This window comes from Leucoraja erinacea, chromosome 15 (assembly GCF_028641065.1).
Source record: "Leucoraja erinacea ecotype New England chromosome 15, Leri_hhj_1, whole genome shotgun sequence".
NCBI classification, from domain to species: domain Eukaryota; kingdom Metazoa; phylum Chordata; class Chondrichthyes; order Rajiformes; family Rajidae; genus Leucoraja; species Leucoraja erinaceus.
In genome coordinates this window covers 45,665,153-45,680,175 of record NC_073391.1, presented here as the reverse complement: position 1 = coordinate 45,680,175, position 15,023 = coordinate 45,665,153, and the positions used below count along the sequence as shown (strand labels likewise).

At 45.2% G+C, this 15,023-nt stretch overlaps 2 protein-coding genes and 1 pseudogene across 3 annotated transcripts in view; 2 read left to right on the top strand and 1 right to left on the bottom strand.

Moving 5' to 3' along the window:
• The window catches only part of LOC129704352 (oocyte zinc finger protein XlCOF15-like), a 265,479-nt gene that overhangs the window by 128,679 nt on the left and 121,777 nt on the right, over positions 1 to 15,023 (top strand). The gene's annotated exons all lie outside the window — the stretch shown is intronic.
• LOC129704364 (zinc finger protein 850-like) overlaps positions 5,760 to 15,023 on the bottom strand; it is a 36,524-nt pseudogene continuing 27,260 nt past the window's right edge.
• Positions 10,912 to 14,232, top strand: LOC129704342 (gastrula zinc finger protein XlCGF8.2DB-like). Of its 2 annotated transcripts, none has more exons than XM_055647423.1 (2): positions 10,912 to 11,143; positions 12,186 to 14,232. In XM_055647423.1, the coding sequence occupies exon 2, from the start codon at positions 12,563 to 12,565 to the stop codon at positions 13,370 to 13,372; it is 810 nt and encodes a 269-aa protein (XP_055503398.1). In that variant the 5' UTR covers positions 10,912 to 11,143; positions 12,186 to 12,562; the 3' UTR covers positions 13,373 to 14,232. The 2 variants fall into 2 exon arrangements, with proteins under 2 accessions (XP_055503398.1, XP_055503399.1); XM_055647424.1 differs by having other exon boundaries at positions 11,083 to 11,100.

The window sequence follows — 15,023 nt, the reverse complement described above, 5'->3', positions numbered from 1 at the left end:
CTTCCGTTGCCTGCTCCTGGTGATCCTTCAACTGACCTAAAGTTGCCTTTGTGGATCTTCGTGCAAGACCCGAGTTGGAGCAATGCGACTCCCCGCAACATAAAGTCAACGCAATTGTCATTTTATGCGCAGACGATGAAGAGAGATTGAAAGCAAGGGTTACTTGAAGTTAGAGAAGTCATAGAAACACAGAAATAGGTGCAGGGGGAGGCCATTCGGCCCTTCGAGCAAGCACTGCCATTCATTGTGATCATGGCTGATCGTCCCCTATCAATAACCCGTGCCTGCCTTTTCCCCATATCCCTTGACTCCACTAGCCCCTAGAGCTCTATCGAACTCTCTCTTATATCCATCCAGTGATTTGGCCTCCACTGCCCTCTGTGGCAGGGAATTCCATAACTTCGCATTGAATTCACACAGTCAAAGTACCACTGGAGTGTAAGCTGCCCAAGTGAAATAAAGGTGTTCTGACTGTAGCTGCTGCCCCCCTCACGATCTCTGGAACTATGAAAGTGTCACAAAACGGTAGCGGGGAGATGGCGGGATAACTGGGGTGGGAAAGGTATTGATTTATGTTGGCTGCTTTCCCGAGGCAGCATGAAGTGTAGATGGATGCAATGGTGGGATGACTGGTCTTGTGTGATGGACTGGGTTACATCCAGAACTCTCTGCAATTTCTTTGAGGTCTTGGACAGAGGTGTTCCCAAACCAGGCTGCCATGCAACCAGACAGTTTGTTTTCTATGGTAATCTCTAGAAGTTTGTAAGAGTCATTGGAAACATGTCAAATTTCCTCAGTCTCATTAGGAAGAGAAGGTGTTGCTATGTGTAGGAAGGAACCCCAGATGCTGGCTTACACTGAAGATACGCAAAAGCCTGGAGTAACTCAGCGGGACAGGCAGCATCTCTGGATATAAAGAATGGGTGATGTTTCTGGTCGACAGACTGCAGGTCAGGGGAGATGGAGACACATAGATTAAAAAGGGTAAGGTGCAAAAACGAGACATCAAAAGAGAAATAGATCCTGGTTCCACAGACTCAGCAACAGCTTCTTCCCCTCTGCTATCAGGCTGTTAAACAATCCCTCCGTTAGCTATGCGTCTGATTCACCTCTACGCTACTGCGGACATTGGACTTTGTCTATGGAACTGGAACACTACAATGCACTCTGCATCTTGCCCTTTGCTCTATATAGTTTAGTTTAATTAAAAAAATGGGCAGGAGTAGGCCTTTCGGCTGTTCCAGCCAGCACCGCCATTCAATATGATCATGGCTGATCATCCAAAATCAGTACCCCGCTCCTGCTTTTTCCACATATCCCTTGATTCCATTAAACCTAACAGCTAAATCTAACTCTCTCTTGAAAACATCCAGCGAATTGGCCTCTACTGCCATCTGTGGCAGAGAATTGCACAGATTCACAACTCTCTGGGTGAAAACGTTTTTCCTCATCTCAGTCCTAAATGGCCTACCCTTTATTCTTGAACTGTGACTACCTGGTTCTGGACTCCCCCAACATCGGGAACATTTTTACTGCATCTAGCCTGTTCAATCCCTTATGAATTTTATATGTTTCTATAAGATCCTCTCTCATCCTTCGAAATTGCAGTGAATGCAAGCCCAGTTGACCCATTCTTTCATCAAATGTCAGTCCCACCATCCCGGGAATTAACCTGGTGAGCCTATGCTGCACTCCCTCAATAGTAAGAATGTCCTTCCCCAAATTAGGAGACCAAAACTGCACCAATGCTCCAGGTGTGGTCTCTTAGTTCAATTTCACTTGAACCGAGGTACAGTGAAAAGCGTTTTGTTGCGTGCCAACTAGTCAGCAGAAAGACAATATATGACAATATATGATTACAATCAATCCATTCACAGTGTATAGATACATGATAAGGGAATAACATTTACTGCAAGGTAAGGCCAGCAAAGTCCGGTCAAAGATAGTCCGAGGGACATCAGACATAGATAGTAGTTCAGCACTACACTATGGGTGTGGTAGGATGATTCAGTTGGCTGAAAACATCTGCGAAGAAACTGCCCCTGAATCTGGTGGTGTGTGTTTTCACACTTCTATATCTTTTGCCTGATGGGAGAAGGGACAAGATTCATTATACCTGTATTTGTATTTCTGTATGGCATATATGTAGTGTTTGGATAACAGGCAAAACAAAGCTTTTCATTGTACCTCGGTAGATGTGATGTTAATAATAAACCTAAACTTAGCTCTTAACCATTTCCACTTTGGCACGATTGATGCTGATTATTGAATTGAATTGAATACATTTTATTGGCCAAGTATGTATTCAAACAAGGAATTTGACTTGGTGCTTTGCTCGCAAGTAACAACATGATATCCAGTACACAATTAAGAATAAAACATTATAATTCAAACATGTGACGAATGAAATAAAATCCCAGAACAAAAGGTGGCTACAGACTTTTGGTTGTTGAATAGAGCTACTGCTCTTGGAAAAAAGTAGTTTTTATGTCTGGCTATGATGGCTTTGACAGTACAGAGTCGCCTTGCAGAGAGGTGCTTCAAAGAGTTTGTGGCCAGGATGAGAGGGGTCAGAGGTGATCTTACCCTCTCGCTTCCTGGCCCTTACAGTGTACAGTTCGTTGATGGGGAGGAAGGTTGCAGCCAACAACCTTCTTGGCTGATCGAACAATGTGTTGCAGGCTCCGGATGTCATGCTTGGTGGTTAAACCAAACCAGACCATGGTGGAGAAGCTAGACACAAAATGCTGGAGTAAGTGGGTCTGGCAGCATCTCTGGAAAAACATCACCTATCTCTTCTCTCCAGAGATGCTGCCTGACCTGCAGAGGATGGGTGCTCTCCTAAATATCTTTTAATATCTGGTCCACATTTCACCTCTGTAAAATCACACATCCATCACTGGCCTAGTTAATCTGCTGCTGGAAGCATCTACTCTTTCCTCTAGAAATGCTGATTCGCACCGGCATCCGCTCCTACTTTCTCCATTCTCTATTCCTTCACCAATTAAAGGGCGTCATCTTCACCAAAACAGTTCTGGGTAAACATATCTGATTTTTAGTTTAGTTCATACAGAGCATGGAAACATGCCCTTCAGCTTACCGAGTCCACACCAAGCAACGATACCCGCACATTAACACTAACCTACACACACTATAGATATAGATACACTAGGAACAATTTACATTTATACCAAACCAATTAACCTACAAACCTGTAAGTCTTTGGAGTGTGGGAGAAAACCGAAGATCTCGGAGAAAACCCACGTGGTTTCGGGGAGAACGTACAAACTCTTACTTCTTCAAAGATCTTACTTCTGTTCAGAAATGGCTATTATTTAACAAATTAATTTTAAATAAAAATAAATCATGCAGTATGTTATTTGGTACCAGACAAGGCCTTAGTAATTCTGTAGATCTGACTATATCATTTAATGAAGGATCATCATTAGAAAAATTATTGAACTTCAAATAGCTTGGTGTTTGGCTCGACCCAACGCTTTCATTTACGCAGCATAGTGAGACGATTACTAAAAAACTCAGCTGTAATATAGCTATTCTTTACCGCCATATAAATTGTTTCACCTTTCAGATGAGAAAAATAATTGTCTCTCAACTACTACTACCAACACTGGATTATGCTGATATTGTGTATCAGAATACATTTGATACACATCTTCAACCCCTTAATGTAGTTTATAATAGTCTTTGCAGATTTATTTTAAGGTGTCCATATATAACTCACCACTGTTCTATGTACGAAACTCTAAACTGGTTATCCCCCCACGCTCGAAGAGTCTTCCACTGGTTCCAGTTCATCTTTAAATACATCCATCTCAATTACCCGTCTTATTTAAAACAAGACCTATTACCATACACACCCTCATATTCACTAAGACATATTCAGCAACCCTTTTTTTTCATTCCAAGAACTAACAAAGAAATTGGGAGACGTGCATTTAAATTCAAAGCTCCTTCTGACTGGAACACTCTGCCTAGTACCATAAGAACTATTAGCTCATTTCGTCTATTTAAAAATACACTTTTACCCTTCCTTATAAAACCATGTACCTGTTTCTACTATTAGAATCTTTGAGCTCCTTTATCTAGCTTGCTCTGTGTGTGATCATTTGGCATAACTATTGTATATGCATGGCCATTACACTTATGTATTATTGTATTGCATAGTGTAACAAGGTCTTATATTGTATTATGCCACAATATCATGAAATAATATATCATGTAATAATGTTGATAGTATGTATTAACGTACGATGTATGATAGGTGGTATATGGTATTATGCATTAACATTATACTGTAACACATAACTATTGTTATTATTGGATATGTTAAGCCAATTAACAATTGTTATAAACTATAACAAGTGGGGATGGAGGGGTTTGGGGATTGGTGTGTGGGTAGGTGGGTCAATGAGATGTTATGTCTTGTGCTGTATGTTCTATGTTGGACCCCCTCGAAAACGAGATGACTGTCCATCTCAAGGGGTTATCCATGAATAAACTTGTTTCAAACTTGTTTCAAACTCTGTCTGGCCTACTGAATTACTCCAGCACTGTGTGTATTTTTTGGATACCCCGTGTCATCAGCAAACTCGCACTTTTTTCAAGGAATTATAGAATTTTCTAGTGAAAACTTTCAGGCTGAGTAAAGAGGACAATCCAGGTTTCCAATCGTAATGGCAGAGTACAGATCGTGATTAAAATCTGGAACTGCATGTCAACATGATGTTTAGTTTAGTTTCCCTGCTTGCAAATTATTTCAGTTTATTGTTTGTTTCTTTCTTTGTATTTTATATTTGCTGAACTTTTTTGTTGTTTATTATGGGGTTTATTCCTCTCTTCCAACCTCATTCTTCTCTGGTTTCTTGAATGTTCATTGATTTACTCGATCATGTGCTGGGGAGCATGTCGGGTGGCAAATGGGAATTTCTTTCTTTTCGGTTTCGTTAAAGACACCTCGTGGGAACAGGCCCTTTGGCACATGCCGACCATCGATCACACGTTCACATTAATTCTACATTATCCCACTTTCTCATCTACTCCCTACACATTGGGTGGAAAATTAACACCGGCCAATGTGTAGGGATAATAGATTGGATGCATGTGGGAGGTTCCGTAAATAAGGGTTGGTAAACCTGTGACATGAGTAGCCACATTTGAAAGTTATTAAATCATAATGAAATACCACAAAATGGTCCTACCTATGATCCCTTTGAGCTCATTTGTGATCAAAATCGACCAAATTTGACCAAAATGTAATACTTTCAACATTTGAAAAATGAGAGAAAAAAAATTGATAAGATATTCAAGACATATGAGACACTTATTGATTGCAAAATGTCGCCACCACGAGGCCCGTAGTTCACTCCAGGGTTAAAATCCCGTTGTTTATATTTCGACGTGTGCGAAAGTAAACTCGTTATCACGCATTGACAACGTTACTCAACGGGAGGGACTACCGAATAAGACATTGCTAAAATAGGTGAGCAAACGAGATTTTCATTTCATGATTTTAAATTCTATTCATTATTAATATTCCAATGGAAAGCTTAGACACAAAATATAAACAATAAAAGAACTAGCTATAATAACGGTTACTATGGTTTTAAATCATACATTTCACGAGACCAAAGGGGCACTGTCACTCACGTTCTGCTGCAAAAACGTGGGGCATCAGAAAATCATGTTATCGGGTGATAAATGATAAAAAAAAATCATAAGCATAAGGACAATTTGGCATATAGTTATTTAATTGCAAAATTAATGTAATCTATCTCGTATAAATTAGCCGAAGGGTTTGATGAAATCCTGCTTGAACAATGTCACAAAAAAGGCAAGAAAACAGATTTTTTATTTTTGCTTCATCTCATTATTTTGGCTGTACAACTTGATCTGCACTACTTAAAATACAGGATATGAAACAATGGGAATATTAAATAAAAAACAGGAAAACAAGCTGGAAGATTTTAGACCTTCAGTTTCACCACTGTGCGGTATTTACGGAAACACCCACATGGGGTTAGAGCAAATTGGCGGTTGATGATCAGTGCGGAGTCAGTGGGCCAAAGGTCCTCCTACCATGCTGTATCTTACTATTCTGCGACTCTCAGAATATTCATACTGACTGAGATGGGAGAATGATGGAGAGCAGAAACACCAGAAGGGATGAACTGGGCCAGAACTATATCCAGCTCCCTTTTTGCCCTCTGTATTTCCTGCTCAAGAATGTTCCTCAGTTCCCAAAACGCCTCCAGAGAAATACTTAATGCCAACTGGAATAAATCTTTCTCCCGTTCATTCTGTGTGTTGCAGAGATATCTGATACACAATGTTTAGAGCAGAAGCGATTTATTTGGCACAAATCCACGATATTGGATTCCAGTCCAGCTATAGGGGTTACCCAAATCAGCAAAAATAAAACAATGGGACCCAATGATTGGGGGGTACAGTCCTGGGGATGATTAAACAGTATGGAAACAGGCCCTTCGACCCAACGTGTCCACACGGACCATCAATCAACTGTTCACACTATTTCTGTTATCCCACTTGGAACAGGAGAAATAACAACACGATCGCAACACCAGCAGCAACTTGCGAGCTTCCGTGTGCTCTCTGGAGGTGTGATGGCTGAACATTCAGAATGTTTAATCTTTTCCCTCAGTCTGTGTACACTGGTGTTGTGACAGGTGGGATGACCGAGTAAATCCCTTCCCACACGTGCTGCAGGTGAACGGTTTCTCGCCGGTGTGAACTCGCTGGTGGGTTCGCAGGTTGGACAACTGAATGAATCTCCTCCCGCAGGCAGTGCAGGTGAAGGGCCTCTCCCCGGTGTGGATTCGCTGATGACTCCGTAGGCTGGACGAGCGGGTGAATCCTTTACCGCACTCGGAGCAGGAGAACGACCTCTCCCCGTTGTGGGTGCGCTGGTGTGTCCGCAGGGTGGACACCTGAGCAAAGCTCTTCCTGCACTGGGAGCAGCTAAAGGGCCTCTCCCCGGTGTGAATCCGCTGGTGGGTCTGCAAGCTGGACGCGCGAGTGAATCCCTTCCCGCACTCGGTGCAGGTGAAGGGCCTCTTCCCAGTGTGACCTTGCTGGTGTTTCTGCAGGACGGATGACTGAGTGAATCTCTGTCCGCACTCACTGCAAGTGAACGGCCCCTCCCCAGTGTGAACTCGCTGGTGCGTCAGTAGCTCAGATGACCCAGTGAATTGCTGCCAGCATTGGCTGCAGGTGAACGGCCTCTCCCCGGTGTGAGTCTGTTGGTGTAAGCTCAGCTCGGACGACCGAGTGAATCCCTCTCCACACACGGAGCAGGTGCAGCGCTTCACCTCGGTGTGAATCTGCTGGTGCGTCCGCAGGTTGGACGACTGATTGAATCTCTTCCCGCTTCCCGCAGGAGAACGGTGTGGATCCGCTGGTGCAGGAGCGGCTCGGAGGAACGAGTGAACCCTTTGCCGCACTCGGAGCCGACGAAGCTCCTCTCCCCCGTGTGGGCCCGCTGGTGTGACTGCAGGGTGGACAACTGGGCGAACCCCTTCCCTCACTTCGAGAAGGTGAAAGGCTTCTCCCCGATGTGAATCCCCTGGTGTATTCGGAGTCAGGATGACCGGATAAATCTCTGCTCGTACTCTGTGCAAGCAACGGGTTTCTCGCCAGCGTGTGCCCCCGTTGGTGTCTCCTCATGCTGGATGACCGGGCAAATCTCTGCCCGCACTCGGAGCAGCAGAACGGCCTCTCCCCGGCGTGGACTTGCTGGTGTAAGAGCAGCTCAGACCATTGAGGGAACTCCTTCCCGCACTTGCTGCAGGTGAAGAGCCTCTCCCTGGTGTGGAGCCGCTGGTGCGTCCGCAAGTTGGAGAACTGAGAGAATCTCTTCCCGCACTCGCTGCAGGAGAACGGCTTCTCGCCCGTGTGCATCCGCTGGTGTAAGAGCAGCTCGGAAGACCGAGGGAATGCCTTCCCGCACTCGCTGCAGGTGAACGGCCTCTCCCCGGTGTGAACCTGCTGGTGCCTCAGCAGCGAAGACGAAGTAATGAACCTCTTCCCGCACTCGGAGCAGATAAATGGCCGCTCCCCACTGTGCATTTTCTGGTGTAGCTTCAGGTTGGATAAATAAGCGAACCCTTTCCCACACTCAGAGCAAGTGAAAGGCTTCTCCACGCTGTGACTCCGCCGGTGAAGCATCAGGTTGAACGATCGAGAGAATCTCTTCCCGCATTTGGAGCAGGAGAAGGAGCTCTCTTCAGTGTCTCCTTGCTGGCGTTCCATCGACTGGGTCAATGAGTGAACTTGTTGCCGCACTCAGGACAGATAAACAGTCTGCACCTGGTGTGAGCTCACTGGTGTCTCACCAGGGTGGATGAGCGAGCAAGTTCCTTTCCACATTCAGGACAGGTGAACGTTCTCTCCCGACTGCTGCGTCAACAGGTAGGATGACCGAGTGAATCCTTTCCCACACACGCCCTCTCTCCGGTGACGAGGTGCCGGCACACTCTCGGGGCCTTGCATCATTGCTGTTTCAACAAGAGCAGAAAACAATCACAGAGTCATACGGCACAGAAACAGGCCCTTCGGCCCAACTCGTCCATGCCATAAGACATAGGAACAGAGTTGGGCCATTTAGCCCTTCGAGTCTGCTCCGCCATTTGCTCATGGCTGATCTATTTTTAACCTCATTATCCTGCCTTCTCCCCGTAACCTTTGATGCCCTTAATAACAAAAACATATCAACCTTTAACTTAAAAATACCCAATGACCTGGCCTCAACTGCCATATGTGGCAATAAATTCCACAGATTCACCACCCTCTGGCCTAAGATATTTCTCCTGATCTGCATTCTAAAGGTATGTCTTTTAATTCCGAGGTTGTCCCAGACACTCCCACTACTGGAAACATCTTCTCCACATCTGCTCTGTCTCGGCCTTTCATTATTTAGTGATCCTCATATGTTAACCCAATTATCCCCAGGATCATTTTCGTAAACCTCCTTGGGACTGGCCAAGGTGCCCCATCTAAGCTAGTCCCATTTGCCCGCATTCACCCCATGGCCCTGAACTTCATTCCAGACTCGGACCTGATGAACGACTTTCCAGTTGGAACGGGGTTTGTTTCTTTTCCAAAAGATCAACCCACATGATTACATAACTGTTGGCAAGAATATATTTGCCCTTCCTTCTCATAACATAAAACTAGAGGTTGTACATAGAATGGATTACGGTATTACATAGTTGGCACCTAAAATTAGGTTCCACTGTACTGTTTTGTGCTGTATTAACTTCTAATAAAATAAACAAAAAAAAAAAACAAAAAAAACCAAACAAAAAAAAATAAAAACAAAAAAAAAAAGAATATATTTGCCCAATCCTTCGCTTACATGAAAAATATTTTTGGTATCCCTCCAAGAAAGCTTCACCCAGGCACAGTATGTTTCAGGTCAGGTCCCTTGTTCAGACTGACCCGATTTGAAACAATGCCTTTCCACGTTGTCCAGCGGTGCTGACTAACCCACTGAGGTACTCCGGCACTTTGTACCATGTTTTATAAACCAACATCCAGAGCGACTTGTGTCTGTGGAACATTTATCTCTGGTGTGCTCCCTTTCCCTCAGCCCCTCCCCTGTGCCCTGGCTGACCCTACCACCTGTTTTTTCATCTCTGGTCTTCGTCCAACAATCTGCCTATCCAAACTAAACTTCGCCTGTGGTCATCATTACAGGCCCTGCCCTGCCCCCACATCTCTTCAATCTCCCCCCCATCCCCATCCATTCCCTCAATCAGTGTAAGGAAGGATCCCATCACCTATCCATGTTCTCCAGAGATGCTTCCTGATCCGTTGAGTTACTCTAGCATTTTGTGTTTATCTCTTTAGGACATCCACAGGCAACCAACGATCTTATAGCAACGTTCCGAGTCGGGTTTGTCGTTACGTTTATTGGACGGCACAACTTTAAGACACACCTCCAATTAATAAGACACACCTCCAATTCGTGTGCTCTACCGATCTCTATTTTATTTGGTTACCGAGCAGCCGGTATAACTCCTTGGCTTAGAATCCCAAAACTCATCGACAGTTGACAAAATGCGAATGCTGTCAGGATGCCTAAGTCTCTGTTTACATCCACTTTATGAACAGCTAAGTAACAATAAGTTAACGGCAGATGCTGGTTTATAAAAATGGACACTAGGTACAGGAGTCTCAGCGGGTCAAGCAGCATCTCAGGAGAAAACAAAATGATCGTAGCGAGATGATCCGTTCCCCTGGGACATCTCGACATGCAATCCGCCCGGTGAAACACTTTCTCCACGGTAGCCCTTCATCATCTCCCCTTCCGAACTACGGATAGAGCCGATGTTGGTCCCTCTGCTGTGCCGCTGCGCTGGTAAGATCCAACGCATTTATTTGTACTGTTCCTGTATATAGTAGACATACATATTTTGAAGAAGTTCTCCTGTATATAATATCGTTTTTACTTGAATCACCTATTTTGACGAAGTTCTCCTGTGCTTTGTACAGTTTTTACTTGAATTACCTATTTTGAAGTTCTGTATCTACCACCTTGTTTTTACTTGAATTACATATTTTGAAGGAGTTTTCCTGTATTTAGTGCATAGTTTTTACTTGAATTTCCTATTTTGTTCTCCTGTATTTTGTACATGGTTTCTACTTCAATTTTGAAGAAGTTCTGTATCTACTACATAGTTTTTACTTGAATTACCTGTTTTGAAGCTCTCCTGTATAGTACATAGTTTTTACTTGAATTTTAAGTTTATTGGTTTATTGCTAACATATTTTAAACGTCTTGATAATCTCCGAATTTTTTTTTAAAAACGCATCTCAGGAGAACGTGGATAAATAAGTCTGCCGCTTCCTTCTGATGGAGTTGATGTGTAACCAAAGGCCTCCGCGCTGCAGAAAGCGCTCTATTCGTGTTAGCGGGGATAAGCTCCGATCTTTGGAGGGGACTACCTGATCTTGATCGCTATAGGATCTTTGCGCAGGAGCATGAAGCCGGAAACCAAAGATATCTTTGCCGGAAACAGTTCCCAAAGAGTAACAGACCTGGAGGAAAGAGAGCGGATAAAGGTCCGTCCGCAAATCGGGGAAATGTTCGTGGGGCCAGCGGCAGGTACGGACGGGAAGGCCACTGGTTTAATTATTATTGAGATCAAGCCTGGGTGATATCACCTGTCTGGGGGAAGTATTGGTGGGTTTTGGAGAAACATTGCAGCCGTCCCGCACCCCCTTCCACCTCCCCTCCCCCCCGGGGCTTTTCCTGCTTTCATGCAAATAAAAAGTACTAGGAAATCTCGGCATTTGTGGAAAGCGGAACGGAGTTAAGTTTTCAGGTCGAGGATTTCTAACGTGAACTATACGTGACAAAACAAGAGAGGTATTGAATATTTAAGAAAGAACTGCAGACGCTGGGAAAATCGAAGGTAGACAAAAATGCTGGAGAAACTCAGCGGGTCAGTCAGCATCTATGGAGCAAAGGAATAGGTAACGTTTCGGGTCGAGACCCTTCTTCAGTATCTTCCCTTCAGACTGATATGAGGGTGGGTGGGTGTGGGGGCGAAAAGAAGGATACTGGGTGTTCCTAGTCAGAAGGACACCCCTGGTGATATCTATCCCTCCTCGTGCTCTCTGCACCTGAACACTAACATATTTGACCATTGTCCCAGTTTGGATGTAGATCTGAATTTGTATCTCTCGCAAAAAAAGGGACACAATGTGCTGGAATAACTGCGGGTCAGGCAGCATCTCTGGAGAACATGGGTAGATGACATTTTCGGTTGGCACCCTTCTTCAAACAGATGAATGTTCCACGGATGCTGCCTGACCCAGTGAGCTAGTCCAGCACCTGGGTCTTTTATTGTAAACCAACATCTGCATTTTCGTGTTTCTACAAAAGATAGGTGATTTCAGCCACAGAAAGATGTTTTGGGTTAGGGCGCTTTTCCATTTTCTCTCTCCATGAATGCTGCCTGGCCTGCTGAGCGTACACAGTGGTGTCTCCTCTGTATCCATTGGTGACGTTTGTTGGGCAATTTGAGCAGAAGACTTGTGTTGTGTGAATCCCTAACCGAGCACCGTGTTACCCTGTTCACCTGCCCCTGAACTTCACCAACCTTTAAACGTGGAATAAGAGATGTTTAATTATTGTATTTCAGGGAAAAGACCAGGAAAGCTATGAGACTCGCGGCCCTGAATGAGAACGTGCATGACCACCCTGTTACACCCAGAGGGTAAAAAAAGTAAACCTGTGCTGCGATGAACTGATCTGGAGAGAGAACATGTGAATTTTCATCATGTCAGTGGAGAAGAGGGTAAATGCTGCTGGATAAAGTGATTCAACAGATGGTTTGTTGATCCTTGGAAAAGGAAGGATTCCCCATCCCAGCTGGAAACTTGTGCATCTGCTTTGTGCCTGGAGTGAAGTTAAGTGTTTTATCTTGTTGAAATACCATTAATGCAGGCCCCAGAAGACAGACACACCAGTGCATCCTCACAGGAGATAGGGGGGGGGGAGGGGTAGCAAGGGCTCACAATGCCGTCCAGTCCGGTGACTGATCGACGAGTTCATACAGGGGAGAAATCATTCACCTGCTCTAAGTGCGGCAGGACATTCGCTCGGGCATACAACCTGCAAGTACACCAGCGGGTTCACTCCGGGGAGAGGCCGTTCACCTGCTCCGATTGTGGGAAGGGATTCATTCAGACATCTCACTTGCTGATGCACCAGCGAGTTCACACCGGGGAGAAACCGTTCACCTGCTCCGAGTGTGGGAAGGGATTCACACGGTCGTCCTTCCTCCTCATACACCAGCGGGTCCACAGTGGGGAAAGACCATTCATCTGCCTGGTGTGTGGGAGGGGATACACCCAGTCATCAAACCTGTTGATACACCAGCGAGCTCACAATGAGGGGAAGCCATTTCGATGCCCCGTGTGTGGGAAGGGATTCACCTGGTACAAAGACCTGCAGCGCCACCAACAAGTTCACGATGAGGAGAAGCCATTTTCTTGTCCTGATTGTGGGAGGGGATTCACCCGGTCCTACATGCTCCTGAGGCACCAGCAAATTCACACTGGGGAGAGGCCGTTCACCTGCACTGAATGTGGGAAGAGATTCACTCATTCAACCTACCTGGAGAACCACCAACGCATTCACACCGGGGAGAAGCCATTCACCTGCTCCCAGTGTGGGAAGAGATTCATTCGGGCCTCCAACATGCTGACACATCAGCGTGTTCACACTGGGGAGAGGCCCTTCACCTGCTCTAAGTGTGGGAAGGGATACACAAAGTCTTCCAGTTTGGTGAGGCACCAACGAATTCACACTGGGGACAAAGTTTAAGTGTGCCGTGCGCTGTACATTCAACTATTGAAGCCACCAAAAAACAGACTCCAGTTCACTGTGGCCAATCTGAGGTTCTCAACAGAACTGCCAATTTTCATCTTGAACGACAGCGCTATTTGTGTTCTTCACCATGTGGTTTTGCCCTGGATTGTGTACTTTAGAGATACAGCATGGAAACAGGCCTTTCAGCGAACCAAGTCCACGATGACCAACCATCATCCTGTACATTAGCACTATCCTACACACCAGTGACAATTTACAATTTACAGAAGCCAATTAACCTACAAACCTGTACATTTTTGGACATTAGTGATACGTGGATAGGACAGGTTTGGAGGGATATGGACCTAACGCAGAAAGGTGGGACTAGTACATGTTGGGCGGTGTGGGCAATTTGGGCCGAAGGGCCCGTTTCCCCACTGTATCACTCTATGACTGTGGGAGGAAACTGGAGCACTCGGAGAAAACCCACTTGGTCACAGGATGAACATACAAACTCCATACATACTGCACCCGTAGTCAGGATCGAACTTGGGTCACTGACGCTTTAAGGCAGCAGCTCCACCGCTGCGCCACTGCGCCCACCCCCTTGTTATGTGCTCTGGTTTCATCTCACTCAGTGATATTGTGGAGGGTTAATTGGCCCGTTACTGTCATATAATGCCGAAGGGGCATGCATGAGAGAAAATGTTGCAGGACAGCAGTGTAATAAGGAGAGTAGAAACAAAGAACTGCAAATGCTGGTTTACCAAAAAAGTCAAATTGCTGGAGTAACTCAGCAGGTAAGGCAGCAACTCTGGAGAACATGGTTAGGTGACGTGTTGACTTAGGACGCTTCTTCAATTCAATTCAATTCAATTCAATTCAAAGCACTTTATTCGTCCCCGAGGGGCAATTTAAAAGGGCGCATTACAGTAGCTTTTTAAAAAGGGACACAATCAACAAACATAAGCAGCACGCATACTGCACAATCAACCAGCACACGCATTTCACAGACACACTGCACAATCACACAACACACACCGCACATCAACATTCAACACATAGTAATAGTTTTTAAAGTGCTTCCTAAGTGCTTCAATTAAAAAGTGCATATAGAAGGTTATTTCATTTCATATGTTCATGAGTCAGTGATCAGCATTAAAAAGCTGGACAGCCCTGGGGATGAAGGTTGCCTTCCTCCTCTGTGTCCGGCAACCCGGACAGCGGAGTCTGCGTCCTGAGGGGAGCCACTCAAACTCAGGAAACAGGATGTGAGAGGGGTCCTGAAGAATCCTGCGTGTTAACTTTACAGACTGTTGGTCGCATAGGGCAGTGAGAGTTCGGACGGGCTGCTCAATGATTTTTGAGCAGACCTTGACCACATTCAACAGGCGGTTTCTGTTTTGCAGGGTGATGGAGTGGAACCAGCTAGTGAAAGAGAAGGTTATTACATTTTCAATGAATGCGTAGTAGAATGTGGTGAGAATGTCTTTGTTAATCCCAAATGACTTCAGCTTCCTGAGTTGGTACTGTCTCTGATGGCACTTTTTAAGGATTTCCTCTATGTTAGAGGAAAACCTTAGCAGGTTGTCGAAGGCTGTTCCCAGGTATTTGTATACCTCCACTATCTCCACTGGCTCCTGCTGGATGATAGTGGTGGCTGCCT

What these genes read in the sequence shown, in the direction of transcription:
- LOC129704342 (XM_055647423.1), top strand. Translation starts at nt 12,563, where the DNA reads ATGCCGTCCAGTCCGGTGACTGATCGACGAGTTCATACAGGGGAGAAA.